Below are 27,687 nucleotides of genomic sequence, written 5' to 3' on the forward strand. Positions count from 1 at the left end.
TGTGTGGTGTATGGGGGTCTGTGTCTGTGTATGTGGTGTGTGTGTGATGTGTGGTGTGTGGCATGTGTCTGTATATCTACATGTCTGTGATGTGTAGGTCTGAGTGGTGTGTGTCTATGTATGTGGGTTGTGTGTGTGGTATGTATGTGTGTGATTTGTGGCGTGTAGGTGGTGTGAGCATGTGTGTGAGCACTCAATCCTGTCTGACTCTTTACCACCCCATGGACTGCAGCACACCAGGCTCCTCGTTCCATGGAATTTTCCAGGCAAGAACACTGGAGTGGGTTACCATCTCCTCCTCCAGAGGTGGTGTGTGTGTGTGTTCTCAAATGGTACATGATGAGATAGTTTCCTGGGCATGTAACACACACATGTGTGTGTGCTAAGTCGCTTCAGTTGTGGCCGACTCTTTGTGACTCTAGGGACCATAGAGTCCATAAGGACCATAAGTCCATAAGTTTCTCAGGCTCCTCTGTCCGCCTGATTCTCCAGCAAGGATACTGGAGCCTTGATTAAATATTTGTTGTTGTTCAGTTACTAAGTCATGTCCGACTCTGTGACCCAATAGACTGCAGCACACCAGGCTTCCCTGTCCTTCACTATCTCCCGGAATTTGCTTAAATTCATGTCCACTGAGGTGGTGATACTGTCTAACTGTCTCATCCTCTGCTGTCCTCTTCTCTGATTAAATATAATCGTCCTTTTTTCACATATGGAAGACACACAGGGAATGTTTTGTTGGTCAACTTGCATTTCTTCAATTACTAATGAGCTAGAACATTTTTGGACATTTGTTAAGCATATGTTTTTCTTTCTTTGCTAATATTTTCTTGGGGCATCTCATGGTAGATTTTAAGAGCACTTTATACAGTAGGGATATTGATGCTTTATTGTGTGAGACAAATGCTTTCCTTGTTCTTAATTTTATGATGTTGACTTTTTATATAGATAATTTTTTAATGTAAATATGTACTTTTTAAAATGACATGCATTTGCTCTCGTTCTTAGAAAGGCCTATTTGAAAGACTATTTGACCACATCTCCTTCTGACACTTTATAGTTCCTTTTTTACATTAAAAGCTTTAATCCATTTGGAATATGTTCATTATATAAGTAAGGTTGTGATCTGCTTTTATATCATTTTTAAATGGTAGACTAACTCTTTTCATATTATCCATTAAATAGTCCACCCCTTCCCACTGATGGGAAAGGTGCTCTTTATCATATTCTAAGTGCTTCTAGAAGTGTTTGTATCTATTTTAAACTTTCTACTCTTAGCCTGCTGCTTTATAAAATATGCTGCTTCTGCTGCTGCTAAGTCGCTTCAGTTGTGTCCGGCTCTGTGCGACCCCATAGACAGCAGCCCACCAGGCTCCCCCGTCCCTGGGATTCTCCAGGCAAGAACACTGGAGTGGGTTGCCATTTCCTTCTCCAATGCAGGAAAGTGAAAAGTGAAAGTGAAGTCGTTCAGTCGTGTCTGACTCTTCACGACCCCATGGACTGCAGCCCACCAGGCTCCTCTGCCCATGGGATTTTCCAGGCAAGAGTACTGGAGTGGGGTGCTATTGTCTACTAATTGAATGTGTCTTCATTTTTATTTATTTATTATTATTTTTGGTTGTGCTGGGTCTTCGTAGCTGCACATGGGCTTTCTCTAGTTGCAGAGAGCAGGGGCTACTCTCTGTTGCAGAGCACAGGCTTTAGGGCGTGTGGACTTCAGTAGTTGCAGCACGTGGGCTCAACAGTGTGGCTTGCAGGCTGTAGAGCACAGGCACAGTAGTTGTGGCACGTGAGCTAAGTTGTTCTGAGGCATGTGGGATCTTTCCAGACCAGGGATCGAACCCATGTTCCCTGCATTGTCAGGCGGATTCTTATCCACTGTGTGTGCGTTCAGTCGCCAAGTCATATCTGACTCTGAGACCACCATGGACTGCAGCACACCAGGCCTACCTATCCTTCACCATCTCCCAGAGTTTGTCCAAGTTCATGTCCATCAAATCCACTGATACCATCCAACCATCTCATCCTCTGTCACCCTCTTCTCCTTCTGTCTTCTATCTTTCCCAACATCAGGGTCTTTTCCAGTGGATCAGCTTATCCACTGTACCACCAGGGAAGTCCATATATCTTCATTTTTATTTTAGAGTCTTTCTGGCTGCTCTCTTGTTTTTCCTCTTTTGTATGAACTTTAGAAACATTTTATCAAACTCTGGTCCACCTGTACATCAGTTGAGTTTAGTATCACACAGGAATGGATGGGAAGATAGTTCTGGGCCCTGAATCCCTTGTGTTCCGAGACCCTTTGCCTTGTATTCTTCTTGAGTCCTGGTTTAGGTCATCATCCTGAGGCTTAGCTTACAGATCTAGAAAGTGCTCGGGTTCTTGTATGTGGCCTCACCTCATCTGGAAATCCTGTTGGATACCTGGTGGGGCTGCTCATCAACCCTCCAGATCTCCTCAGATCTCAACCACTTTACTATATCTTCCTCATCGTGCCTTGTGTTCTGGGTAATTTCCTCAGCTCCATATTCCAATGAATAAATTCTACCTTTAGCCATGTCCAGGCGACTATTTAAGCCACCTCTTTAGCTCTGGATTTTGATTTCAATTAATACACTTTATGACATCTTCCATTAGTGCCTTTCATATCTGGTTGTTCTTTTTTATAGCTGCCTATTTTGATCCCTAAGCTCTTTATTGATGAATGCTTTCCCCTCACTCCTTCATCTCTGAAAATCTTAATAGTCTACTTAAGACCTTTTTAGTCATTCTTTTCTCTCTCTTTCCTTCAGTTTAAATTTACCCATCTTTGGGTTTGTTGATGACTCTCCTAGTTGGATTTCATTGTGTGCCTTGCAATTTTTTGACAGCTCATCTTTCATGGGAGTTGTATTTTCACACCACACTCGCTTGTTATTGGAAGTTTCAGGTTATCTTGTCCGAGCACTCCCCAGATCAGAATTTAGTGGCTTAGGTTTTCTTTTTTCTTTTTATTGAACTCTAGTTTTCACCTTGAGATCTCCTGTTTCATTTCTTATTCAGAGAACCAACCTGATTCCAAGGTGTTGTGTACACCTCTGCCTCCTCTCTCAGTTGATTGTTTATGGCTGAAAACCAGGGAGCAATCAGAGCTGATTTGAGCTTCTACTCATAATCAGGGAGTCTAGTCTCAGCCCTGGTTTCCTGCAAGGATCCTGGCTACTCATTCAGCACCTGTCTCCTCATAAAGCTTAGATAACTGTGCCTTAGAGCTTCAGCCTCACTACACTATCACGTTTTTGCTTTTTCTGAGCTAAGGGGAATTCCATCTTGTTTTCTAATATGTATTTTTAACTTTTAAAATCATTTTGTCTATCATTCCTATATGTTTGCGGGGGCAGGTAATAAAGATTTCCATATCCATGATACTAACTTGCTGCTGTTTAGTCGCTAAGTCATGTTTGACTCTTTTGCAACCCCATGGACTAGGACCCCTGCCAGGCTCCTCTGTCCATGGGATTTCCGAGGGAAGAATATTGGAGTGGGTTGCCATTTCTTTCTCCACGGGATCTTCCCAATCCAGGTTTCAAACCTGTGTCTCCTGCATTACAGGCAGATTCTTTACTACCGAGCCACCTGGGAAGCCCCATATTAACTAAATATCTCCTTTTTCATTTCTTCCAACTACAGTGGGCTTGGGAATCATGACTTAAAAAGTACAGCCTCACTTATGTTTGAGGAGAGAAAACTCAAGAAGATGTGGTCCCACCTTCAATTAGTGTTCAAGAGACAGAGCTACTAAAATAGACGATTATGCCAAGCGCTCAAAGTACTAATGAGAGGGGGTAGGGGAGGGGTGAGAAGACTCAGCATTTAGCACATCTGTTCTCAAACTCCAGCAAACCTCTGAACTCCCCAAAAGGCTTGTTAAAACACTTGCAGAGTTTCTTTTTTTTTTAAATAATTTTGTTTATTTATCGACTGTGTTGATCTTCGTTGCTGCACTGGCTTTTCTCTAGTTTCGGCAAGTGGGGACTACTCTCTAGTCATGGTATGCCGGTTTCTCATTGTGGTGGCTTCTCTTGTTGCAGAGCACAGGCTTTAGGGCTTGTGGGTTTTCAGTAGCACATGGGCTCAGTAGTTGCGGCTCCCAGGCTCTAGAGCACAGGCTCAATAGTTGTAGTGCATGGGCTTAGTTGCTCCAAGGCTTATGGGATCTTCCCAGATCAGGGATCAAACCCGTGTCCCTGCATTGGTAGGTGGATTCTTTACCACTGTGCCACCAGGGAAGCCCCACTTGCAGAGCTTCTGATTCAACGGGTCTGAAGTCCAACCTGAGAATCTGCATTTCTAAGGAGTGCTGGGTGATGCTGATGCTTGTGGTTCAAAGACCACACTTTTTTTTTTTTTTTTTGGCTGCCTTCCCCAACCAGGGATTGAACCCGGGCCCTGGCAGTGAGAACGCTAAGTCCTAACCACTGGACCACCAGGGAATTCCTCCAGGATCACACTTTGAAAACCACTTGTTTAGAAGGAAGGAAACTAGTTTTTTCTTTTCTTTTGTTTGAGATGTTCAAAGTGTTCAGTGAAACAAGTGGGAGGAATTTGGAATGAAAACTCAGCTCAAAAGTTTCTGTGCATCTGGCATAAGAACAGAACACAGAAGCAGCTGTTTTTTTATAGCATATTTGTGTGTATATATATATGGCCTGAGATGGTCCAGGAAGAGATGTTTTCTTGTCAAAAATTTATGAATTGAGCCCAACTGAGTCCAGGGAGCTGCGACTTGCTTTTCCAAAGCTAAATCCAGTCAAATTCTGCCCCTGGAGATGAATCGGTCCTGCAGAGTGAGGAGTTTGTGCGACAAGAGAGAGGCATTGCCTTGGCTGCGCTCTAGGAATTATTTCCTGAAATAATTGGGCCCGGGCAGAGAGTGCGTGGGGGGCGGGGCGGCGGGCAGTTGAACAGATTGTAAATAATTTCAAAAAATTAGGTTCACATGTGAAATCTCTAAAGAAATCATGCACATGGTTTTCTCCAGAGTGGATATGAAGCCCAGTTTTTTGGTTAAAGGGAGGAATTCTGTACTGCCAAAAGAAAGATGGTGGCTCGTACCTTTTGGGTGTGTGCCAGGTGAGACAGTATATCTAGGTTCCTTTCAGCCTCAGCCTATGTTATAGCCAACTTTTTCCCTAGAGGTCTGGGCTAGGAACACCAAGCTTGCTTCGCCTCTCAATTTGTTCTTAATACAGCTTTGCACAGTGCCTAGAGTCATGTTGATTTAAGGACTAATATAGATGAATGGGTGGGTGGGTAGCTGGATGAATGTATGAATGAATATATGAATGAATGGACGAGTGGGTGAGTGGATGGGTAGACGGATGGATGGATGGATGGTTGGATGGCTAGGTGGATGCATAGATGAGTGGATGGTGGATAGGTGTTCAGTAAGTGTGGATGGGTGGATGAATGGGTTTATTAATGAGTAAGTGGGTGGATGGATGGACAGTTTGATTGGTTTAGGATCCATGGATTATTACAAAGGCAAAAAAAAAAAGAGAGAAAGAAGCCAATGTGAGTAGACATTGGCCATAGCTTGACAGGCAAAGTCCCATCCTCAGTATTTTCAAGGTGAAACTCAACTCTTATCATGCTTAGTGGATTCCAACACCCAGAAGGAAACATACACAGTTCATCACACGTAAACCTAGGAGTCAAGAATAAACTAAATTAGGCCCAAGTTTTTCTCACCATGTAACAGTCAGTTCAGTTCAGTCGCTCAGTCGTGTCCGACTCTTTGCGACCCCATGAATCGCAGCACGCCAGGCCTCCCGGTCCATCACCATCTCCCGGAGTTCACTCAGACTCAGGAATATGGTCCTTATAGCTGGCCTGGACAAAGCCGGCTTTAACATCAGAATAATACTCAGTAAAGCATCAGCTTCCGCCCCTCGGGCTCTCTCCGGCCCCGCAGTGAGTTCCCTGCTCTTAGGTCCAAAGAGAAAGCGTTTTCCCCTCACAGACTGTGGAACCGGTTCCCAGAGTGGTGATGAGGGCTCATGGATCGCAGGAGGAAGATGGCCAGTGAAGGCCCGGGACACATCGGAGGGAAGCCAGGAACCCGTGCTACAGGCCTGGGGACCCACCGACATCTGCCAGGAGCCTCCCTCTGCCAGAGAAAATGCCGTTCTGGGCCACAGGGTGGGACAGTGATAAGATGCCAGGCCGGGCTCCCACATCCCACCTCTGGCTGCTCCACCCTGCCTGTTACCCTGCTGCGGTGCCTCTTGTGTGGATCCAAGTAATAAACAAGCCCACGGGGACAAGCCCTCCTCGAAGAAGCCTGGGAATGCCAGCCCCTCGCCCCGCTCCGGCACAGCTGCCACCTTCAAAGAGACGTGGGCCGCCAGGGGCTTCTCATTTGCTCCTCCAGCCTTCACTCAGCGGCCGCCCCTTCTTTTCCACCTGGCCGAGCACTTAGGCCGGATGGTCCCGCTCCCTTTTGTTTCTCACCCGTCTCTTCCCTCCTCGCCCCCTAACCTTCCCCTTTTCCTCTATCCCGTCCCTTCTTCTCCTCCCTTCTTCTCCTCCCTTCCCCTCCTCTCCCCCTCCCCTCCCGCTCTCCTCTATCCCCTCACCCCTCCTCTATTCCCTCCCCTTCCTCTCCTCCCTCCCCCTCTCCTCCGCCTGCAGGGTCGCTTAGCCCCGCCTCCCTTCCCCGGAGCCTGGCACCGCCCAGCCTTGTTGGGTGTGGTCTCCCCCACCACCATCCATTAACTCCCCGATGGGGCAATGCGGAGAGGCGGCGGCGTGCTCCCCGGCTTCAGTCTGAGCAGTGAGTCCTCCAAGGCCACCCTCCACACCCGCGCTCCTTCTCCATCCACAGCCACTGGGAGGGCGCGGAGCCGCAGGGAGATGCCGGTGGGTCCGAGTGGCTGCTTGGAGCAGCACGCCTTACCCCGGGTCCCCTAAACCCCCAACTTTCTGTGCACACAAACAGCAGCCAGACGTGCACTCTTGCCCGGATCCAGTGAAATCTGGTTGCTCATTAAAGTTATCAGTCAGTCCTGATACCGAAAAAGGGTCGTTCTCGTCATCCTCAGGTCTCGGGCCTCAGAGACTTAAATGGCCAGCTGGGGCCGTCGGGGAGGACTGGGCCGCGCCACCCTCTGCGTGGCCCCTCCGAGAACCCAGAGGACCTGAGCTCCCTGGGAAACGAGGGAGGATGGCTCTGGTGGATGAACTTGTGAAACAACATCACCAGGAGCGGAGGGCCTCACTCAGAAAACCCTTCCCACCTGGGCTCACAGCAGAGTCCTGGGGATGGGCGGGGGCTCAGATGCCAGCCAGGAGTCATCTCCAGGCACATAATTTCATAATTGATGCGGCCTGCAAGAGGGTGATACAGCTGCAGCTCCATCACCAAAAGCCTCCCAGTGTCACTTGCAGATCATTTGAGCAAGACAAGGGTCCTGAGCAGGTCACTGGTGAAACTGATGACTTCTGTCAAAGTGGCTCGGGAGGCGCCACTGTGTCTCGGGTCTGCATCTCCAAGAGCCAGCGTTTCTGTATGGTTTCTTCCCAAGTGGGCTTCAAACAGGCTGGACCAGAGGGAGGTCATGAGGATGCTGGGACCAAAAGAAAGCTCTCCAAGGCCCTCATGTGAAAGTCGGCAGCTTCTGAACTCTCAAATCAGGACACTCCGAGTTTGCCCAGCAGCTAAAATCCTCCTCCCAGGCAGTCATAGGATAATAATAGTAACCGGGCCTGCATGGAGGGAGGTGTACCCTGCTCTGCAAGATGAAATCTGAGAGGGAATTGGGATCTAAGACCCCTTGTCACCTGTGTCCCAGCCCCCAGGTGGCTGCCAGCCCTGGCCAGCTGTTTCATTATTCACTTATGGGGAAGCCAGCTGGTCTGGAGATGATGGCCACTGACAGGAGGGGGTTACTGCCAGTTTCCAGGAGGAGGGGCCACAGGGAGGTCAAGAGACAGAGAGTGGGGTACACCAGGGTCAGAACCTTTACAAGGTTCCCAGGGAAGGATCGGGGAGGCAGGGGAGCCCAGCGGTGGCTGGTTGAGTAACTCCAAGGCTCTGGGACATGGGACTGGCCCTGCCCTCAGTGTGAGAGCTCTTAGAGGGGCGTTGGGGTGGGCTCAGGCTGGTTGGTTTGCACATAAAGAGGCACTCAAGTGAGTGGTTTACAGCCTCCAGGAATTAGGAACCTGGGAGAGACAGTCCCTCCGGGTCAGCGAGGCCCCAGATGTCAAAGCAGCAGAGTAAAGAGAAAAGACAAAGAATGGATACGTGTATATGTATAAATGGATCACTGTGCTGTACACTGGAAACTAACACAGCACTGTAGATAAACTACACTCCAATAAAAATAAAAATTTAAAGTAAAAAGACAGTTAATACACAGGCCAGCCCTCCTCTCCCCTCTTCAGCCCTGACCTTCTGCAGAGCTCCCCTCTGGCTTCTCTGAGTCCATGCAGCTACGCCAGCCATCTCCTAGTGAGCCAGCTGTTACAGGTCATGAACGTGCATTTGGGCACAGGAGTCAACGCCTTCTTTTCCAGTGCCCTTTGGGGTAATCTTTTTGAATAATCCTGAAGGAGGTGATGTCCCCAGGTCCTCTGAAAGTGCAAGAAGGATGGACAGACATTTGGGGAGGCGCTCACGGCTCAGACTGTGCCTGTGTTTCCAGGCTGGTGTTTTACGGCGGGCATCTGTTTGGACAGTCATTAACTGCCTGTGGGGAGATCGGATGCATAAAAAGGAGCTCAGCCATTGCAGTGGCACCTCCCTCCAGGTCTCCCAAAGACACTTCAGTTCTGATCAAGGAGGGCCAGCTGGGCCTGACTGTCCACACTGCTGACTGGCTCCCAGACCACTCCTAGGAGTAAGGAGTTGCAGTACCCTTGGCCTCTCTCCAGCTTCCACCCTGGGACCCCAGAGGGCTTCAGGATCAACCCTGAGTCAGCGGGGAGCAGGCGTCCGACCTTGCTTCCTCCTCCATCCTGGTAGGCGACCGGGGCTGCGTCTGTGAAAATCAGCCCAGCCTGTTGGCTGGGCCGCCAGCTCTGAAGGACCTGAGACTCGCTGGGTCTCTGCTCTGGGCCTGATGTGTCAGCACAGACCTGCCTTCTGTCCCAGTGGCCGGGACGCTGGACCCTCGGACTCCACTGCTGCCGGGAGAGAGCAGAGGCCCTGGTGGGCTCCCAGGCAAGCCTCCTGAGCGTCCCTACCATGGGGCGGGGGTAGTTCCACCGGGCACTGCATGTCCACAGAGCGAGCTATCCGGTGGTAACTGTGAGTTGGGCGTGTGAACAGGTCTCACTGCAGGGCTGAACCTGTAGGCCTCGTCACTTCATTGCCTCTCTGGAGGGTCCCAGTTGGAAACCCTGGTTGCAACAGCAGGGACCCCTGAGTTCAGCTTTATCCAAACAGAACCGTGGGGCTCGCCTCCCTCCGCCTCCCAGGAGGCCCCAGGGACAGCACGGCCTTGTGCCTGAGTGCAGACTCCAGTCCGCAGGGAGCCCACCATCTGATCATCAGTTCTGATGTGGTTGATGGGGGTGAGGCCCAGACCACAGGATTTTTAGCCACACCAGGAGGTCCTACTATGGAGCAGATTGGGGTGCCCCTGTTTTGGCGGTGCTTGCAGGCCCCCCACCCCATCTGTGTTCCCCAGCCCCGGCTCAGCGCCCTGAAGACAGACCGGCTCACAGAGAAGCGGGGCCAGCAAGGGGCCGCGTGCCACTCTCTTGGCTGCGGGGAGGCTGTGCGGTTAAGGAAATGAACTCAGAGTCGAGAAGCATCTCCATAAAAATGATATATAGACCCATCGCCTCCCACCACCACATGGATGAATGCCAAGGCCAAGCGGCCAGCTCTGTTTTCCTTTTCTGCTCAGGCCACAGGAAGCACTGGCTTTTTGATAGCAGGGCTCTCCAGGAATGTTGTTTTGATCATTGTGGTGCAGGAAGAAGATGGAGAAGAAACCACAAGAAATGGCGACTTGATTCACGATGAGCATCCGTAGAGGGATGGCACCAGGCGCTGTCGCCTTCCCTGCCGTCCCCAGGCCACACTCAGCCCAGTCACTAGGTCACCGTCCCAGCGCCTTGGCTTCTACTGGGGCACAGATCAGGATGACGCTGGGGCTGGAGGATGAATGAGCTTTCATTGGCATCCCTGCTGGCAGACCATTATTTCCAGACTTTTTATGTGTGAAAGCTGCTGCTCTGGAATTCCAGCCCTGAGGCTCCAGGAGCTGAGGAGACCTGCTGGCTGAGGGACAGGGGTCCCTGCAGGCAGGGGGGTCCCTCAGGTGGGGTGAGCAGGTGCCCTGAGCCTCCTTCCAAGCAGCTGCTTGCAGGCCTGACTCCTGGCCCTCTGCCTCACGTCTGCTATTCTGTTTGGGTGGCAGTTAACCACCTTGGTTGAGATATTAATAATCAGTGGTTGTGACACAGAGTGGGTGTGACCAGAACACTTAGATCATGTGGATCAGCCCCGTGACACCTTCCACAGCCCTGGGTGAAGAGCAACTTCAGGGGCTTTGTGCAACAGTTCTGAGTCCCTGCCCACCACAAACTAGCTGTGCGATGCTGGATGTGCTTCTTAACATCTCAGTTCTCATTTTCATCTGCGCTGAAGACAGGTTAATCCCCCGCCCATCCCACGTGGCAGTGTTGGGGTTTATCTTCACCTCACTGCTATCTCCTGGTCCAGCTTTATCAGTTGGGAATGTAGCAGTGGAAAACCCCACTGACAAGGCTTACGTTTTAGTGGGACAGACAGACAAAATGAAATCAGCAGTCCAATGGTGTCCCATGTGAGAAGGAGACAGAAGTCACAGAGGTAAATAAGGCTGGTCAGGGGAATGAGGCAGGAGAGGCTGCAGCTTTAAATGGGGTGTTCAGGAGGGAATCACGGAGGAGGTGACATCTGAGGAGTTGAACCTGGAGAGGCAGCCAGTCAGGAGGGTGTTCCTGATGGAGGCAGCAGCTGTGGCAGATTGTGGGGCAAGATCTGAGACCAGCAGAGAGAGAGCAGGGGTGAGGGGTGGCGAGTCCTGGGAGGATCAGAGGACTGGATGGCTGGACATGGGTTTTGAAGAACCTCTAGCCTGAGGTGGAGACTGGGCAGGGATGATGAACAGCAGGGAGGCCCCTCGGAAACGTCTGGTGACGATGGCCACAGAAGATGGACAGATGCTTGCCCTGCAGGTCTACAGAGCTTCTTTTGTTTGTTTCCATGTTTGGCCTCCTGGAAGGTTCCTGGATCACCAAGTGTCCACCTGCATTCCCAGGCTCGCGGGCAGCTAGGCCTTGTGCTGGAATTTGATAGAAATGTGTGAGCCAAAGTCATGGCCAGGCTTCCTGGGTAGCTCAGCTGGTAAAGAATCCAGCTGCAATGCAGGAGACCCCAGTTCAATTCCTAGGTCCCGAAGTTTTCCTGGAGAAGGGATAAGCTACCCATTCCAATATTCTTGAGCTTCCCTGATGGCTCAGACAATAAAGAATCTGCCTCCAATGCAGGAGACCTGGGTTCAATCCCTGGGTTGGGAAGATCCCCTGGAGGAGGGCATGGCAACCCACTCCAGTATTCTTGCCTGGAGAATCCCCATGGACAGAGGAGCCTGGCAGGCTACAGTCCATGGGTTCACAAGAGTCGGACATGACTGATTGACTAAGCATAGCACAGTGAGCCAAAGGGGTGGGAGTTGTACACGGGCCTGGCCTTTCAAAGCTTCCGCAGTGCCCTCCACCCTCCTCCTGTAACTCCCTAGGGTCAGGCCAGGATGGGCAGCAGTCCCTCCTCCAGTGATGTGGAAGCAAGACGATGCAGGCATAAACCTCAGCCAGCATCTCTGACACAGAGCAGGCAGGGTTCTCACCATCCAGCAAGGGAGGCAGATGCTGCTCTCTGCCCTCTGCAGGGTGCAGAGCGGTGGTCCCAAGTGGTGGTGAGCTGGGCCAGGGGAACTGGTGCTGGGTGCATGCTCAGTGAGCCACGAGGAGCAGGCAGCCTCCCCAACCCAGGATGTCTGACTTGCTCAGACATGATTTGTTATCCTGGCTATGCGTGATGTGAGGAAGGGCCATCGACATTCCACTGAGAGATTTTCCTGCCTTCTTCCTCTGTCTGGAGGCAGAGTGGGGACACAGGAGCAATAGGGCTAGGCTGTCCTCTTCCCTGAAATGAGAGCTTGGTGGCTATGGTGGGTGAATGGCAACCTGAGAGATACATCCTCCTAAAATCTGTAAGGGGTCTCAAGATGGGATTCTCCTGGATTTAGGGTGTAGAGGGCTTCCTGGAGCCTGTTGGGCTACAGTCCATAGGATCGCAGAGTTGGACATGACTGAAGCAACTTAACACAGCACAGCACAACAGGGCTTTCCTGGTGGCTCAGTTGGTAAAGAATCTGTCTGCAATGAAGGTGACCCAGGTTTGATCCCTGGGTTGGGAAGATGCCCTGGAAAAGGAAATGACAACCCACTCCAGTATTCTTGCCTGGGAAATCCCATGGACAGAGCAGCCTGGTGAGCTATAGTCCATGGGGTCGCAAGAGTTGGACACGACTTAGCGACTAAACCAAACTACTGTAAATTTGACAGCTGGTGTCCTTACCAGAGAGAGGAGAAGGGAAGGCAAGACACAGACCCACAGAGAAGGAGGCCGTGTGGTGGGAGGGACGGGGCCACCAGAAGCTGGGAGAGGCAGGTGGGGTCCTCTGCTGTAGCCCCCGAGGGAGCAGGGCCTCTGGAGCTGTGGGAGAGTAAGTGTCTGTTGTTTGAACCTGGCCTGTGGTCCTTATTTATGGCAGTCCCAGGAAATGTGGGTGGCCTTAAACTGGTGTCAGGCTCAACGTTCCATGCCTCTCCACAGGGGCCCCTGAGATGGGCTCTGGATGCTCAAGCTGGAGCCCGGAGGCATCACGGCCACTCTTCACAGTCACTGTGGGTGAGAAATGGGCTTTGAGGAAGCTGGTGCCACTTAAACTGGGCATAAGGGAGAACTTCTCGGCTGAAGAAGGCCAAACAAGAGGCCAGAGGGACCCGCAGAATGAAACCCATGCTCAAGGCTGAGAGACTCCCTATTGTACTTGTCATCAAGACTTTAGCTTAAAGCACCCATGCCTGCCAAGTTACGGTGAAGGTTTGTCCCAAGAAAGCATTTTTAATGTAGATTGCAGCATTGTTTTGAATAGTGAAGGAACTATTGAAGGAGGAAGGAGGAAGATTTAAATGTCTAATAACTGGGCAACAAGAAATGAATTAAAACTCATCTTCACTGCGATCGGAAACTACAGCTCTTAGGTGTTTGGCTGAGTGGACAAATGTTTGTGAACTGATGTTACATTTCAACTATAAAAGATGACAGTTTCCAGGAGACAGTGTCTGTGTGTGGGAGGCGTGGGCAGCACCGCATTAACATTAAGAGGCTGTGGATCAATCAGGCCTGGTCATATCCCATGATCTCGTGTGACTGGCTTAACCTCTCTGACCCTCAGTATCTTCTTCTGTACAGTGGGGAGAATGTTGCCTGTGGTACCCGTCCTTCCTGGGTAATGGTGGGGGTGAGTGAGATGAACTGAGTAAGGTGCTGAGCATGTGCCTGGCACCTCCAAAATGTCTAAATTAGAAGAGGCTTAAGGGTAACAGTCTGATTGAAGAGAGCTTGGGCCAAGTTGATCAGACTGATTTGTTCATGGTGACGTCAACCTGGTGGATGGTACTAGCATTTTTCAGTGGGATGGGGTGGGATGTGATATGGTAGGATATTAGTCTGGGTTCTCCAGAGATGATAAGGACTTGGCCCACACAGTGATGGAGGCTGAGAAGCACAAGACCCACAGCTGGCAAGCTGGAAGCCCAGGAAAGCCGAGGGTATGTTTCCAACCCAAGGCTGAGGGCAGGAGAAGACCAGCATCCCAGCTCGATGACCGCCAGGCAGAGAAAAAGAACTGTGCCTCTCTCAGCCCTTTTGTACACTCAGGCCTTCAGCTGATTGGTTGGGACCCACCCACACTGAGGAGGGCAATCTGCTTTACTCAGCCCACCTACGTAAGCGTTCATCTCCCCTGGAGACATGCTCCTGGACACACTCAGAGTAAGGTTGAACCAAATATCCGGGCACCACACAGCACATAAAGTTAACCATTACATGGGAGCGGGGTCTGGGGGAGAATGGATCCATTTCTATATCGGAAATGGATCCCTGGGCTGGGGTCGAACCCACGTCCCTTACCTCTCCTACATTGGCAGGCGGGTTCTTTACCACTGGGGCCACCTGGGAAGCCCCAATACGGTATACGTATGGCTGCGTCCCTTTGCTGTTCACCTGAAACTATCACATTGTTAATCAGCTGTACCCCAATACAAAATAAAAAATCCCCCCCGCCAAAAATTTAACCATCACAGGCAGGATGGGATAGAATAGAATAGAAGACTAACACAGCCCATGCCTAGTAAGGCTGAGTTTTGTTGAGGTGAAGCAGTGCAGGAAGTAAGCAGGCATAAAAGGAGATCATGATGCAGGTTGCATCAGTGAGGGATTTTGGGGAGCCCTGTTTGTAGAGGAGCAGTTGTTTCTTTAGACTTTTCTCTAGACTGAGATTGTGTCAGGGGTGCTTGAAGCCATTGTTTGCGTAGCAAGTGCACCCTTGGATTGAAGTTATCTGGAGTGTTTTGGGTGGCGTTTGCACAGGAAGCTGCTCTTTTAAAATTAGACTGTAGGTTGGTTTTTCCAGCTCAGAGGTGGTAGAGGCAGCTGCTGGTGGTAAGTAAGCTCTCTCGGGCCAGACTCCGGGCCCGGAGCAAATGCTGAGTGGGGGCGAGGGCCACAGGAAAGGGATAATAATGAAGTGTCAGGGTGTCAGGAAAAATCCCTCCATTGTTTAGATCGTGGAATGTGCAAAAGAAATGAGATTTGGTAGGAAATTCAGAAGGGGAAGGAGAAGGCAATGGCACCCCACTCCAGTACTCTTGCCTGGAAAATCCCATGGATGGAGGAGCCTGGTGAGCTGCAGTCCATGGGGTCGCTAAGAGTCGGACTTGACTGAGCGACTTTACTTACACTTTTTCACTTTCATGCATTGGAGAGGGAAATGGCAACCCACTCTAATTTTCTTGCCTGGAGAATCCCAGGGGCAGGAGAGCCTGGTGGGCTAACGTCTGTGGGGTCATGCAGAGTCAGACACGACTGAAGTGACTTAGCAGCAGCAGCAGGCAGAAGGGGAGGCAAGCCTGCGCCCAGGCTTTGGTGAACCTAGCCCAAGGCCTTAGTTCTCATTGGCCTCTTCCCCTGGAACAGCCCAGGCGGCCAGGCCTCCTCATGCTGTGCCCTCGGGAGGGAAGACCTGTCCTGGGGACCGTGGGCAGGGGATGCAGGGAGGGAGGGATGGTGCCCTCGGCCTCTAGCCCCGCTCCCTCCCTCCCGGCAGTTGGGAAGGAGCGGGGCCACTACCCAGGGCCCTCGGGTGCCCCGCAGGTGTGGCAGTGTGGTGGCAGCATGGAGGTGCTGCCCTGCTCCCGCGTGGCCCACATCGAGCGCACCAAGAAGCCCTACAACAACGACATCGACTACTATGCCAAGCGCAACGCCCTGCGAGCGGCTGAGGTGTGGATGGACGGCTTCAAGTCCCACGTGTACATGGCCTGGAACATCCCCATGACTGTAAGCTGGCCAAGCTGGGCGGGGAGGGGCTGGGGGCGGGGGCAACACCTGGGGGCCTCAGGGTCATCCAAGGGCACAGCCCATCCACGCAGTGCGGGGCCTCCTGGACAGCTCCATCTCAGAAACATCATTTCCTTCACCAAGGAGAGCCTGTTTCCAACAGCTGTGACACTCGTTGGCAGCCCCCTCCACCACCACAAGAGCTCCTTCACTAGATATTATGAGCCCCTGAGAGGCTGCAGCGGTGGCACTGAGGAGAGAGCTCCCCCAGGGTGACCACAGCCCCTCCTGGGACGCACAAGCATCCCTCTTGCCCTGTGGAAGCCTCTCATGTCAGTTCTGCAGGAGTCCACAGTGATATGATGACCCCATGCCTTGCACACACGAGTGTGCACAGCTGATGAGTGGCAGAGTAGGCATGTAACTCGGTCCTCCACAGGACCCTGTCACGAGGGTCTCAGGCCTGGGGATGGCGGCTTCTCTCGTGTGTGGTGTCTGCAGCCGATCCACCCATCCTGCGGGGAGTGGAGGCAGGAGGCCCACGCCAGGGGTCTGCCTGCTGCTGCTGGCCAGAAGCAGGAGCTGGGTGTGAGCCAGAGGGTCCTAACCAGTGCCTGGGGGGCAGGGCAGCCTGAGAAGGGGGCTTGGGCATACGTGTGTGTGTGCACCTGTGCATGCATGTACATACATGGGCATGTATGTGCTGAGGACAGGCTCTCCTTGTCCCCCAACCCCGACCAGCTGCAGAACCAGGCTTCACACACAGGCTGCTTCCTTGGACACAGGAGGATTTGAGTCTCTGGGGATAGACTTGTCCTGGGAACAGTTTTTTTTTTAACATCCACCCACAGAAAAAGCTTGATCTTCTATTAGGATCCACACACACATATAAGCTCACATGCGTGTGTGGATTTTTAGCTGTCAAAAGATAGAGCTTCATGTGTATAACAAAAAAGTTAAGAAGCAACAATTATCTTCATTATATGCAAAATGTCCTAGTATTTTAAACTTCACTGGAACCTTCTGAATTGAGTCAGATCACAGCCCAGCATCTGGTGACATCTCTCAGGGCCACTCGCACCTGCATCCAGCAAGAGTCTGCCCTTCTCTCCAGGCCCTCAGGCAGTCCTTAGCTGGCATCAACGCCTCAGGAAACTGGGCTTAGGGAGCGGGCTTCCTCTAACCCACCCATATCCCCCACCTGTCACTGAGTGCCAGGGGCTCTGGGACCACCCTGAGCTTCAGTGTTTGGCTACAAGGACTCAGAACTCAGGAGAGCTGTCATATGGGGGTTGGGGTTTGTTATGAAGAAAGAACAGACAGTGCTGAATTCTCCCAGCAGCAGCGCATGTAGGGTGTCACCAACCAGGGAAGGTCAGCGTCTGGAGTTTATGAGGCTCACGTGCACGTGGCTGATGTCTGTGTGCCTGGACTTGGTCTCAGGTCCCTGCAGAGGTCAAGCTAATGCCCACAGCAACCCCCATAAATCATCCTGTAGCACAGATGCCCTGGCCCAGCCCAGGTAAACAGCAGTACTCAGGATGTTCTAAGTTACCTCCCCAGGTGAGTGTGCAGGGCATGACAAGCAAACCAGGCCTACACACGCCACCAGTGGCCGATGGAAGACCAGGCCGGTCTCCAGCGGGACCTGCTGCAAACAGGCCAGAGACGCCAGGCCTTTGCCATCAGCCCCACTGCCCTGGACCTTGCAGGATCCTGGGAGGGCAGGAGGCTCCCAGACAAGGAAGCCTGAGGGCGGGGACGCTCCTGGAGGGGTGCCTGTAGGTCCCGCAGCTCCCCCACCCTGGGTCGTGGCCTGGGTTGTTGGGGCTCCGCACACCCCAGCGCCTGCCCTGCCTCACTTCCGGCCTCACAGAACCCAGGCGTGGACTTCGGGGACGTGTCCGAGCGGCTGGCCCTGCGCCAGAGGCTGAAGTGCCGCAGCTTCAAGTGGTACCTGGACAACGTGTACCCGGAGATGAGGACGTACAACGACACCCTCACGTACGGAGAGGTACCGCCTCCGCGGATGGCTGGCACCCCGCACCCCGCCTCCCAGCTCCCTGGCCTGTCCCTGTGCGAACGTCCATGGACAGCAGCCGGCAGAGCACACAGGCACAGTCACATGCCAGTGTAAGAGCTGCATGGACACACACGTGTGCCTGCCACCGCGGATCACAAAGTAGATTCAGAGACACGTGTGTATGTGTGTACATGTGCCGCATACATGTGTTTACACACGCCCACATGCACATGCGTGGATCCATGCAAATGCATATACATGTGTAAGTCTGCGGGCTTCCCTGGTAGCTCAGCTGGTAAAGAATTCACCTGCAATGCAGGAGACCTCAGTTTGATTCCTGGGTTGGGAAGATTCCCTGGAAAAGAAATAGGCCACCCATACCAATATTCTTGGGCTTCCCTGGTGACTCAGACGGTAAAGAATCTGCCCACAGTGTGGAAGATCTGGGTTCGATCCCTGGGTTGGGAAGATCCCCTGGAGGAGGGCGTGGCAACCCACTCCAGTATTCTTGCCTGGAGAATCCCCATGGACAGAGGAGCCTGGCGGGCTACAGTCCATGTGGTCGCAAAGAGTCGGACATGACTGAGCGACTAAGCAAGCATGCACGTGTAAGTGTACACAGACACAAAAGTACACATTTGCACACAGTTTTGCTCACATACACACATACAAAGAGCTGCCCCACACATCTTCCCCTCTGTACACAGACCCCATCCATCGAGCATGCTCTGCATGTTACATATACTTGTTGCCAAGACAAAATGACATGTGAACATGAGCAGACACGTGCAAAGGCCTGCACATGGAGGTGGTCACACGCACCACCTTGTTTGTGTGCCGCCAATACCTGCATGTTGAGAGCACAACGGAAGGACCCAGAGACGCACCAGGAGGGGCACCAGCTGTGGGAAGACCCTCCTGTCTGCCCCAGCCCCCACATGCATGGCCATACCCGCCTCTCCTTAAAGCCAGGAAGAGCGATGTGTTCCTGCCCTGGTCTGTGCTGGGGGACAGACCTCTCCCATGTCTGTCACCCCCAGCAGGGCAGCCCGGCTTGCTCTCAGGGTGGAGTCAGGGTTGGGCAGAGTGGAAGCTGCAGGAGTCCTGAGGCTCAGAGCTGCACACAGGCATCTCTTGCATCTCTCAGCCACGCAAGCCTCTAAGCAGGCCCAGATGGGAACTGTGGGAATAGCAACACCCCCCTACCAACCCTACCACTGTTAATGGGAGGAGCTGCAGTCATATAGCCAAAGACCTGAACTCGGGGAGGCCATTCACAGGAGCCAGCCAGTCCTCAGCCAGCCCACTGGCCAGAGTGCCATCCTCCCCTCCCCCTCCTCTTCTTCCCTTCCCCTCTCATCCTGGGAGGACTACCCCTTCCTGAGACTGCTGGCCCTGGGCAGGGGACGGGTGAGTAAAGCCCTTCTAGCCTGCTTTGGCCTTTGGGTCCTTGTGATGGGGCTTCTCCTTTGGCTTCTGGTCGTAGGTGAGAAACAGCAAAGCCAGCGGCTACTGCTTAGACCAAGGAGCAGAGGACGATGACCGCGCCATCCTGTACCCCTGCCACGGGATGTCCTCCCAGGTAGGGAGGATGGTGATGTCTCTCAGGGACCACAGCCCAGACCATAGCCAGAAGTAGTGCCCAGGGAATGGGGTCAGGCTGGCTGGGGTGTCCTGATGCCACAGTGGCTGAGTTCAGGCCCTGGATAAATTAAGAGCAAGAGCTTTGGTGCCAAACAGGCCTTGAGCAAATCACCCAACATCCGTGCCTCAGTTTCCCCATCCATTGGATGGGATGATCATGGTACCTACTTCTCAGGCTGCTGTGTGGACTGAAGTGGAAGATGAAGGTGAACAGTGGCCACAGGGTAGACAAGCCCAGGCAGTATCACATTAACCACCAGTTCTTAGAGCTGAACACCTGCCAAACCATGCTGCAGCTCAAAGTCACCTGGAGGGCTTTAAAAACATCCATGCCACTGTCCAGAACCCAGGCCAGTGGAGTGTGCAGGCTCCAGGCTGCAGGTGGAATCAGTGGGTTCAGGGGTATGGGACAGCTTGTAGGAGAAATGCTTTTTCTCAATGAGTGTTGAGTGTTCTTTAAAATTAACCCCCAAAATGACAATTGGCCCCCTCGAAGCTCTCTGAATCTGTACTCTAGGACATCCATGGATGCTGACGTGTCCACGCAGCTGCCCAGGGGTGCTTTGCGGATGGGAGGGACCCCTGAGCCTATAATGACAACAGAGCACACCTCTCTCCCTCCCACCCTGCCACCTTCTCACAGGACCCCTGATGACATTGGCCCATCGAGATGCTAATGTAGCCTCCAGGAAGAAATCCACTTGGCTGGGCCCATCAGACACAGGAGGGGAGTCCTCTGGCTGGCACAGACCCTAAGTGGGGGGCCGTGTCTTGTGGGGTATCTTTGGACAGCTCTGTTTGTCTGCTCCCTCGAGGGGAAGCAACACAAGGTAACAGGAGGACGTGGTCATTTCCCACTGAGCCCTGCTGTGGAGAGAAGCAGTGCAGGGCCGGCCTTGAGGTTTTTGGTGCAGGGACTCGCGTGGCTGGGTGAGGGGTGGGTGTTCCAGCGACCCTGCTCAGTTCCCCAGGGAAGCCCTCTCCACACGAGAACCCTGGGGCAGCCAGCAGAAGGGGCCTCACTGCTGCTCGAAACGGAGTGGAGGTGGAGGCAGGTGGATGGGGGAGGCCATCCCACGTGGCCGAGCCCCACGGAGAGATCTGATGGACCCGTGTCCACAGCCAGGCCAGACACACTCGCAGTGATTTCTTCTTTGCAAACATCTTCAGTCTGTTTGGTCTCCATGGAGGCTGTTAAAATATTAAGGGGGACAAGCTATATCCCCAAACCCCAATCCCCAGCTTTGTTAGTGTCCTGGGGCCACCATGATGAAGTACAGCCAACTGGGCACTGGCTTAAATGACAAACGTTCATTATTCTCTCAGCTCTGAAGACCAGAAATCTGAAATTCAGGTATGAGCAGTGTTGTGCTCCCTCCTGAGGTTCTAGGGACATTCCCTTCTGCTTCTAGTGGCCCTTGGAGTTCTTTTCTTGTGGCCACTTCCCTCCAGTCTCTGCCTTCATTGGCACACGGGTTGTATGGCCTGTATCTTCATCTTCCCCCTCCTTTCTCCCGTGTCTCTGTCTTCTCTCCTTATCAGGACATCAGTCATGTTGGATTAGGGCCACCCTAACCCAGTATGGGGCTTCCCAGGTGGCTCAGTGGTAAAGAATCCACCTGCCAATGCAGCAGACCCAGGTTCGATCCCTGGGTCAGGAAGATCCCCTGGAGAAGGAAATGGCAACCCAGTCCAGTATTCTTGCCTGGGAAATCCCATGGACAGAGGAGCCTGACGGGCTATAGTGCATGGGGATGAAAAGAGTAGGACACCACATAGCAACTAACCCACAACAAGAAGCCCAGTGTTACCTCATTTTCCCTAGAGCACTTTGGCAATGACCATGTTTCCAAATGAGGTCATATCCACAGGTACTGGGAGGTTAGGACTTCAACATGACTTTGGGGGGGCTACAGTTCAGCCTATGACAATTGTTCAGTCACCCAGTCATGTCCAACTCTTTTCGACCCCATGGATTGCAGCATGCCAGCCATCCCTGTCCTTCACCATCTCCCACAGCTTGCTCAACCTCATGTCCAGCGAGTTGGTGATACTATCCAACCATCTTGCCCTTTGTTGTCCCCTTCTCCTCCTGCCTTCAATCTTTCCCAGCATCAGGGTCTTTTCTAATGAGCCAGCTCTTTGCATCAGGTGGCCAAAGTATTGGAGCTTCAGCTTCAGCATCAGTCCTTCTAATGAATATTCAGGATTGATTTCCTTTAGGGTTGACTGGTTTGATCTCTTTGCAGTCCAAGGGACTCTCAAGAGTCTTCTCCAACACCACACTTCAAAAGCATCAATCCTTCAGCACTCAGCCTTCCTTATGGTCCAACTCTCACATCCATACATGTCTACTGGAAAAACCATAGCTTTGAATAGATGGACCTTTGTTGGCAAAGTAGTGTCTCTGTTTTTTCTTCTTTTTAAAAAATATTTATTTATTTGGCTGCATCAGGTCTTAGATGAGACATGTGGGATCTAGTTCCCTGACCAGGGATCAAACCCAGGCCCCCTGCATTGGGAGCTCGGAGTCTTAGCTACTGGACCATCAGGGAAGTCCCTGTCTCTGCTTTTCAATGTGCTATCTGGGTTTGTCATAGCTTTTCTTTCACGGAGCAAGTGTCTTTCATGACTGCAGTCACCATCTGCAGTGATTTTGGAACCCAAGAAAACAGTCTGTCACTGTTTCCATTCTTTCCCCATCTATTTGCTGTGAAGTGATGGGACTGAAGCCATGATCTTTGTTTTTTGAATGTTGAATTTAAGCCAGCTTTTTCATTCTCCTCTTTCACTTTCATCAAGAGGCTCTTTAGTTCCTCTTTGCTTTCTGCCATAAAGGTGATGTCATCTCCATATCTGAGGTTATTGGCATTTCTCCTGGAAACCTTGATTCCAGCTTGTGCTTCATCCAGCCTGGCATTTTGCATGATGTACTCTGCATATAAGTTAAATAAGCAGGATGACAATATACCTGTATAGCCTGTAACAGTGACCATAAAGAAATCCAGTTTTGGACCAAAATCTTCACACCCGCAGATGGTTAGTCAACAGTCTTCAGCTAGTGGACACAGATGAATGCATGGACCCTTCATGGTAGGGCCCAGCCCTCTGTCCTCTGTCCACCGTACTGGTTTGACCAGTGTGCCTGAGAAGGACACAGGGCAGGTGTGTCCACCTCCACATAGGCACGGGACCCCTCCTAGGCTGGACTGGATAGCCTGGGGGTCATTTAGAGGCCCTTCCTTTAACTTGTAAGGTTTTATTCTGATAATTTTCAAACATCCAGAAAAGTCTTAAGATGACCAACCACACACTCATGGGATCAGCAAATAGCAGCCTGCCAGTCAAAGAATGGTTTTTAGCTTTTTAAAGGTTTATGGATGGAAAAGAAGAAAAAGAACATGCGACAGTGTCCACAGAGCACGCTTGCTTGCTCCCTGACCTTCACAGACACGGTTTTCCACCCCTGATCCAGATGCGATGGTGTTCAGACTGGGCTGTGTTTGCATCATGTACTTTTTTCTGAGTCACTTTAAAGCACACTGCAGACGTTGAATCCTTTCACCTCTGCATACGTCAGGTGCATGCTCAGTCACTCAGGTGTGTCCATTCTTTGCAGTCCTATGGACTGTCACCCACCAGGCTCCTCTGTCCGTAGGATTTTCCAGGCAAGAATACTGGAGTGGGTTGCTATTTCCTCCTCCAGGGGAATCTTCCTGACCCAGGGATCGAACCCACGTCTCCTGTGTCTCATGCACTGAGCCACCTGGGAAGCCCCTCTTCTCTTCTGAATCTCCTCGTTTAGCAGCTAATCATCCTGCCCATTTTCATACAGTTTATTTACTACTCTCCTTCCTGGAATAACATCTCTCCACTCCCTATTTTCCCTTTGACTTTATTTCTTCAGTACTTTGTTTTATTATATTGCAGGGTTTGTTTTTTGTTGTTGTTTGTTTTTGTAAGTTGCCTTCAGCCCTCTGTGGACCCAGACAAGTGCCTGTGAACCTTTTGTTGTCCTGGGCTGGACTTTGAGCTTTTGGACTCCTATCTGGCAACTTCAGTCACATTAGACCCAGCACCATATTGAGCACACAGTAGGTGTCTAATTCTTGCCTGACTGGCAGTTTGATAAACATCACTTAACCCACTCCCAGCCAGTGCTCAATGACGGCCCATTCACTCACAAGTCTGGATTATTGAAATCCTCCCCTCAATCCCTTCTACTGGGGCATGTGACCCACCAGCTCTCAGGAGAGCCCAAGTAATCTGAGGGTGAGATCCCAGAGTCAATGCTTCCTGAGGATGCATTTCTGAAAAGTATGTGGCTTCCCCACAACCCAGCAGCAACGCTCTACAGTCACCCATGCCCCTCTCAGCCCAGTTCGCTCCCCCAGCTGGGTGTCTGAGGCAGGGCCAGGGGAGCCGCTGGCCAGAGGCACCGGAGTGGAGACTCCTCCTTAGTGCAGAGCAGCCTCCTGACCAGACCCTCCGGCTGTCCAGTCCTCCATGGGCACAGGGATGGGCCATCAGCTTCACCCACCCTGCTGGCCCTCCTGAGCACTGACCATGCTCGGCTCCACTGAGTCCTTACCTGCAAGGCTGAAGCTACAGGTAGCCCACTTGGAGCTCGTGCTGGACATTTCATGGGCTGCAGGTCCTAGATTCAAACCTCCTCAACATCAGAAAGTTATCAGAGAAGGGGCATGAGCATATCTGTGATCACCTGTCCCCAGACAAAATGACCTGAAAGGGCCACTTTGGTCATAAATCTGCAGCAGGGCCTGTCATCTGCACAGCATCACCCAGGCCACCTGGCAGGCTGGCGGAGCCTCCTCTGAGCTGCTGTCAGCTGGCTGTTCTGGGGTCTTGGGCCCTCCCCACGTAGCCTCCACCCCCACCCCATCGGGCTGCCCCAGCCTCCTCACTGCAGAGCAGCTATCCCATTAGCAAGCTACAAGGAGATGCCGGAGGTGTCCTGAGTGTTGACACCTTGCCTCAGAGTCGATGGCACCATTTCTGCGATGTGCACACCACCCCCCGCCTCACACACACCCTCCGCAGGAGGACTTGGGAGAAAATGTGCGCCCCACGCTTGACGGGGGTGTCAGAGTCGCAGGGCCATGTGAAGGTGCAGGGGAGGTGGTGTTCTATCAGATTGTACTGGAAAATACAGCGGTGTGTTTGTGTTTGTGTGTGTGCGCGCGCCCGCGCTCTTATGTGAAAGCAAACAAGAGAAAGGCAAGGAGAGAAGCACAGTGACTTCTGTGCGCTCAGCGCGCTCTGCGTGCGGTGCCCTAGGGTCCTCACGGTAGCCCTGCCAGACAGGCACTGTCATTATCTGCTCACAAATGAGGAAATCGAGGCACAGAGAGGTGACGTGACTTGCTCAAAGCCACACAGCCCAGGCGCGGAGGAATCTGGAGCACTGGTTTCTTCATTAGCGCACAGATGTTGCTTACCTGGTGTTTGGCAAATAACGTGACCTGGGATCGTAAACCTGGGGCTGCTTGTGGTTCAAGGGGAGACGGGTGGCCTGCGCAACCGTGGAACCCTCTTCCTCCGAGGTTGAAGGGCCGGCCCCACGGAGGGTGGGGTCCACGTGGAGCTCAGGGGAAGGGGTCCGAGGCGGTCCTCCTTGGGGGATTTGCAGTAAGAACGGGGCTGGGGGCGTGGGGCCACCAGACACGATTTCCCCTGCATCCCGGGGCTCAGCGCTCTTCTTGGAGGGCCAGCCCTTCCCCCGGAAGGTTGGCTCTGGTGACTGGGCTGGCCCCGCCCACCAAGCCCCACCCTTCCCCGCCCACGATGCCCCGCCTACCCCCTTCAGGGCCTAGGGCCCAGCCCTGCGCAGGGCCACCTTGTGCCCATGCACTTCGCTCTCATGGCCTCTCCCCAGCTGGTGCGGTACAGCGCCGAGGGCCTGCTGCAGCTGGGCCCCCTGGGCTCCACCGCCTTCCTGCCTGACTCCAAGTGCCTGGTGGATGACGGCAGGGGCCGCACGCCGGCCCTGAAGAAGTGCGAGGATGTGGCCCGGCCCGCGCAGCGGCTGTGGGACTTCACCCAGGTCAGCAGGCTGCTGGGACCCCTGGGTCTCTGGCCAGCTCGTGGAGGGAGCTGAGGGCAGCGGGGGCCGAACTTCAAGGCCCAGGGGGGCTGGATCAGCTGGTCCCACATGAACCCCCTCCATAGACGTTAGGGGATATGCTGGCAGTCAGGGTCAGGGAAGGGCTGGCTGGTCCCAGCGCCCTGGCTGCCTCTTCAGGGCCTCGCTGCCCCACACTGCTGACTCCTCCAGCCTCCTGGAGGTTGGGGGAGGGTTTTGGCAGAAAGGGTGGGTTCTGAGTGCCCCAGCTGCTGATTGAGTGGGACCGAACTGGACTTGCCCAGAGATTTGTTGAGGGCAAGTGTGCTAAGTTGCTTCAGTCCTATCGACTCTTTGCGACCCCATGGATTGTAGCCTGGCAGGCTCCCCTATCCATGGGACTCTCCAGGCAAGAATACTGGAGTGAGTTGCCTTGCCCTCCTCCAGGAGATCTTCCCAACCCAGAGATCGAACCTGTTCCTGCTTCTCTTAAATCTCCTGCATTGGCAGGCGGGTTCGTTACCACTACTGCTACCTGGGAAGCCCCAGAGATTTGTTGAGATTGACCCAACTCCTCCCAAGCAGGAGACCCTGGGACAGACATGTGCACAGTGCTCTCTGGGGGCTCCCGGTTACAGCAGGAATGAGCTGTCACTGTGTCACGTAGAGTCAGTGAAATCAGGGTCCCCAGGAGGCTGGCTTTGGGGCTAGGACAGTGAGGTTCAGAGTGCATGGAAAGGACCTGTCTGGAGGACAGCGAACAGAATATGAGCCTGGGATCTTCAGGTTTAGGCTAGAGCCCTTGATGTTGGGAGGACCAGAGGGCCTGCAGAGGTGGCCAGTGGGTAAATCAGACCTGCCAGGGGTCAGGGGAGGATATTGGGGGCAACGCCCATCTCAAGGGCCCTAGAGTCCATTGTTTTGATCATTCCTGGGGCCCCAGGAGAAGAGAGGTGGCTGTTGGGAGGCAGTGTTGGAGGGCAGACAGTCAGTGGGGCCAGAGGGATGGAGACAAGAGGGCTGGGAAGAGGCAGGACCCTGACACTCAGGTGGCTTTGGCATCACCCCCACTTCCGGGAAGCTCTTGGGATGGGACCCATGGGCTCACTGGGTCTCCCTCCCTCGCAGGGCGGCCCCATTGTGAGCAGAGACACAGGCCGGTGCCTGGAGGTGGAGATGTCCAAGGATGCCAACTTTGGGCTCCGCCTGGTGGTGCAGAGGTGCTCAGGACAGAAATGGACCATCAGAAACTGGATCAAGCCAGGGCGGCACTGACCCCCAGCCTCACTCTGCGCCCCCACCCCAATGAAGAGTCCGAGGACCTGGGGCAGGTGTGGAGCCCTCCCACTCAATCCACCACTTGAACCCAGAAGGCCTTGGTCGTCCCTGCACCACCTTGGGTACTGACTTCTCCATGGCTGCTGGCGGGCCCTGTCACCTGGGACCCAGGGACCTCCCTGTGCTCTGGAGGCCGATGCCGGGACCAGCCTCCCTCCAGGAGCGCGGACCCCCCTCAGCTGGCGGCTCTGCCTGAGCACGTCAGCTGACAGCCAACTCCAGCTCCAAATCACGTGCCTTTTCTACGGTATTCCTGTCCAGCCGCCCGCGGCCACTTCTTCTGCATGTGCTGAGCCCCTGTCCATCCCTCAGGCAGAAATAGCCCCCTGTGAACTCTGAGTTCCCAATGTCTCCAGCCCTGGGTGGGGCTGCCCCTGTGACTATCTCTACCTAAACCCTGGCTGGTGAGGGGAGCGGGGCAGCAGCAGCTGTGGTGACATCAAAGACAACCCCAAGGGCAGTGCTGGGTGAGGAGGCGGCTGTGACTGCTTTGGTCCAGGAAAGAGCAATTAAACAAACATACAGACCTGATGTCTCGTCCACAGGAACTAGTCAGCAGTCCAGGGAGGGACCCCTGTTCTAGCGGCTAACCCAGGGTCAGGCGCCTTTTCGTGTTACTCTAAGGCAAGGGTCAGCAAATGATAACCCATGGCCCTTTGCCTATTTTTATAAATAAAGTTTTATTGGCACATGGCCACACCCCTCTGTTCATGTATTGTCCACGGCGGCTTTCATGCTCCAGGACCAGAGCTGAGAAGCAGCACACCCCCCACCAGGGCTGTCCTAAGGCCTCCAAGATGCCCTCTTGGGCAAGAGGATGCTTCATGATTGCACTTAGAATTGCAGGACACTGGGAGGGAAACTGGACAAAAAGTCCTGGCTGTCTCTTTCCCCCATCAGGCCCAGTGCCAAGTAACAGTCCAATTCTAGCTG

At 53.0% G+C, this 27,687-nt stretch overlaps 1 protein-coding gene across 2 annotated transcripts in view; it reads left to right on the forward strand.

Annotated features, from left to right (window-relative positions):
* Window positions 1-27,453, forward strand: part of GALNT9 (polypeptide N-acetylgalactosaminyltransferase 9) — a 114,878-nt gene extending 87,425 nt beyond the window's left edge. For both annotated transcript variants that reach the window (XM_061384452.1, XM_061384453.1), the window contains 5 exons: window positions 15,482-15,667; window positions 17,544-17,681; window positions 19,177-19,272; window positions 25,231-25,398; window positions 26,545-27,453. In XM_061384452.1, the coding sequence (XP_061240436.1) occupies window positions 15,482-15,667; window positions 17,544-17,681; window positions 19,177-19,272; window positions 25,231-25,398; window positions 26,545-26,691 (735 nt within the window). In that variant the 3' untranslated portion in view covers window positions 26,692-27,453. The remainder of the gene's footprint in view (window positions 1-15,481; window positions 15,668-17,543; window positions 17,682-19,176; window positions 19,273-25,230; window positions 25,399-26,544) is intronic.
* Window positions 27,454-27,687: the final 234 nt, after the last annotated feature.

This window comes from Bos javanicus, chromosome 17 (genome assembly GCF_032452875.1).
Source record: "Bos javanicus breed banteng chromosome 17, ARS-OSU_banteng_1.0, whole genome shotgun sequence".
Lineage (NCBI taxonomy): Eukaryota > Metazoa > Chordata > Mammalia > Artiodactyla > Bovidae > Bos > Bos javanicus.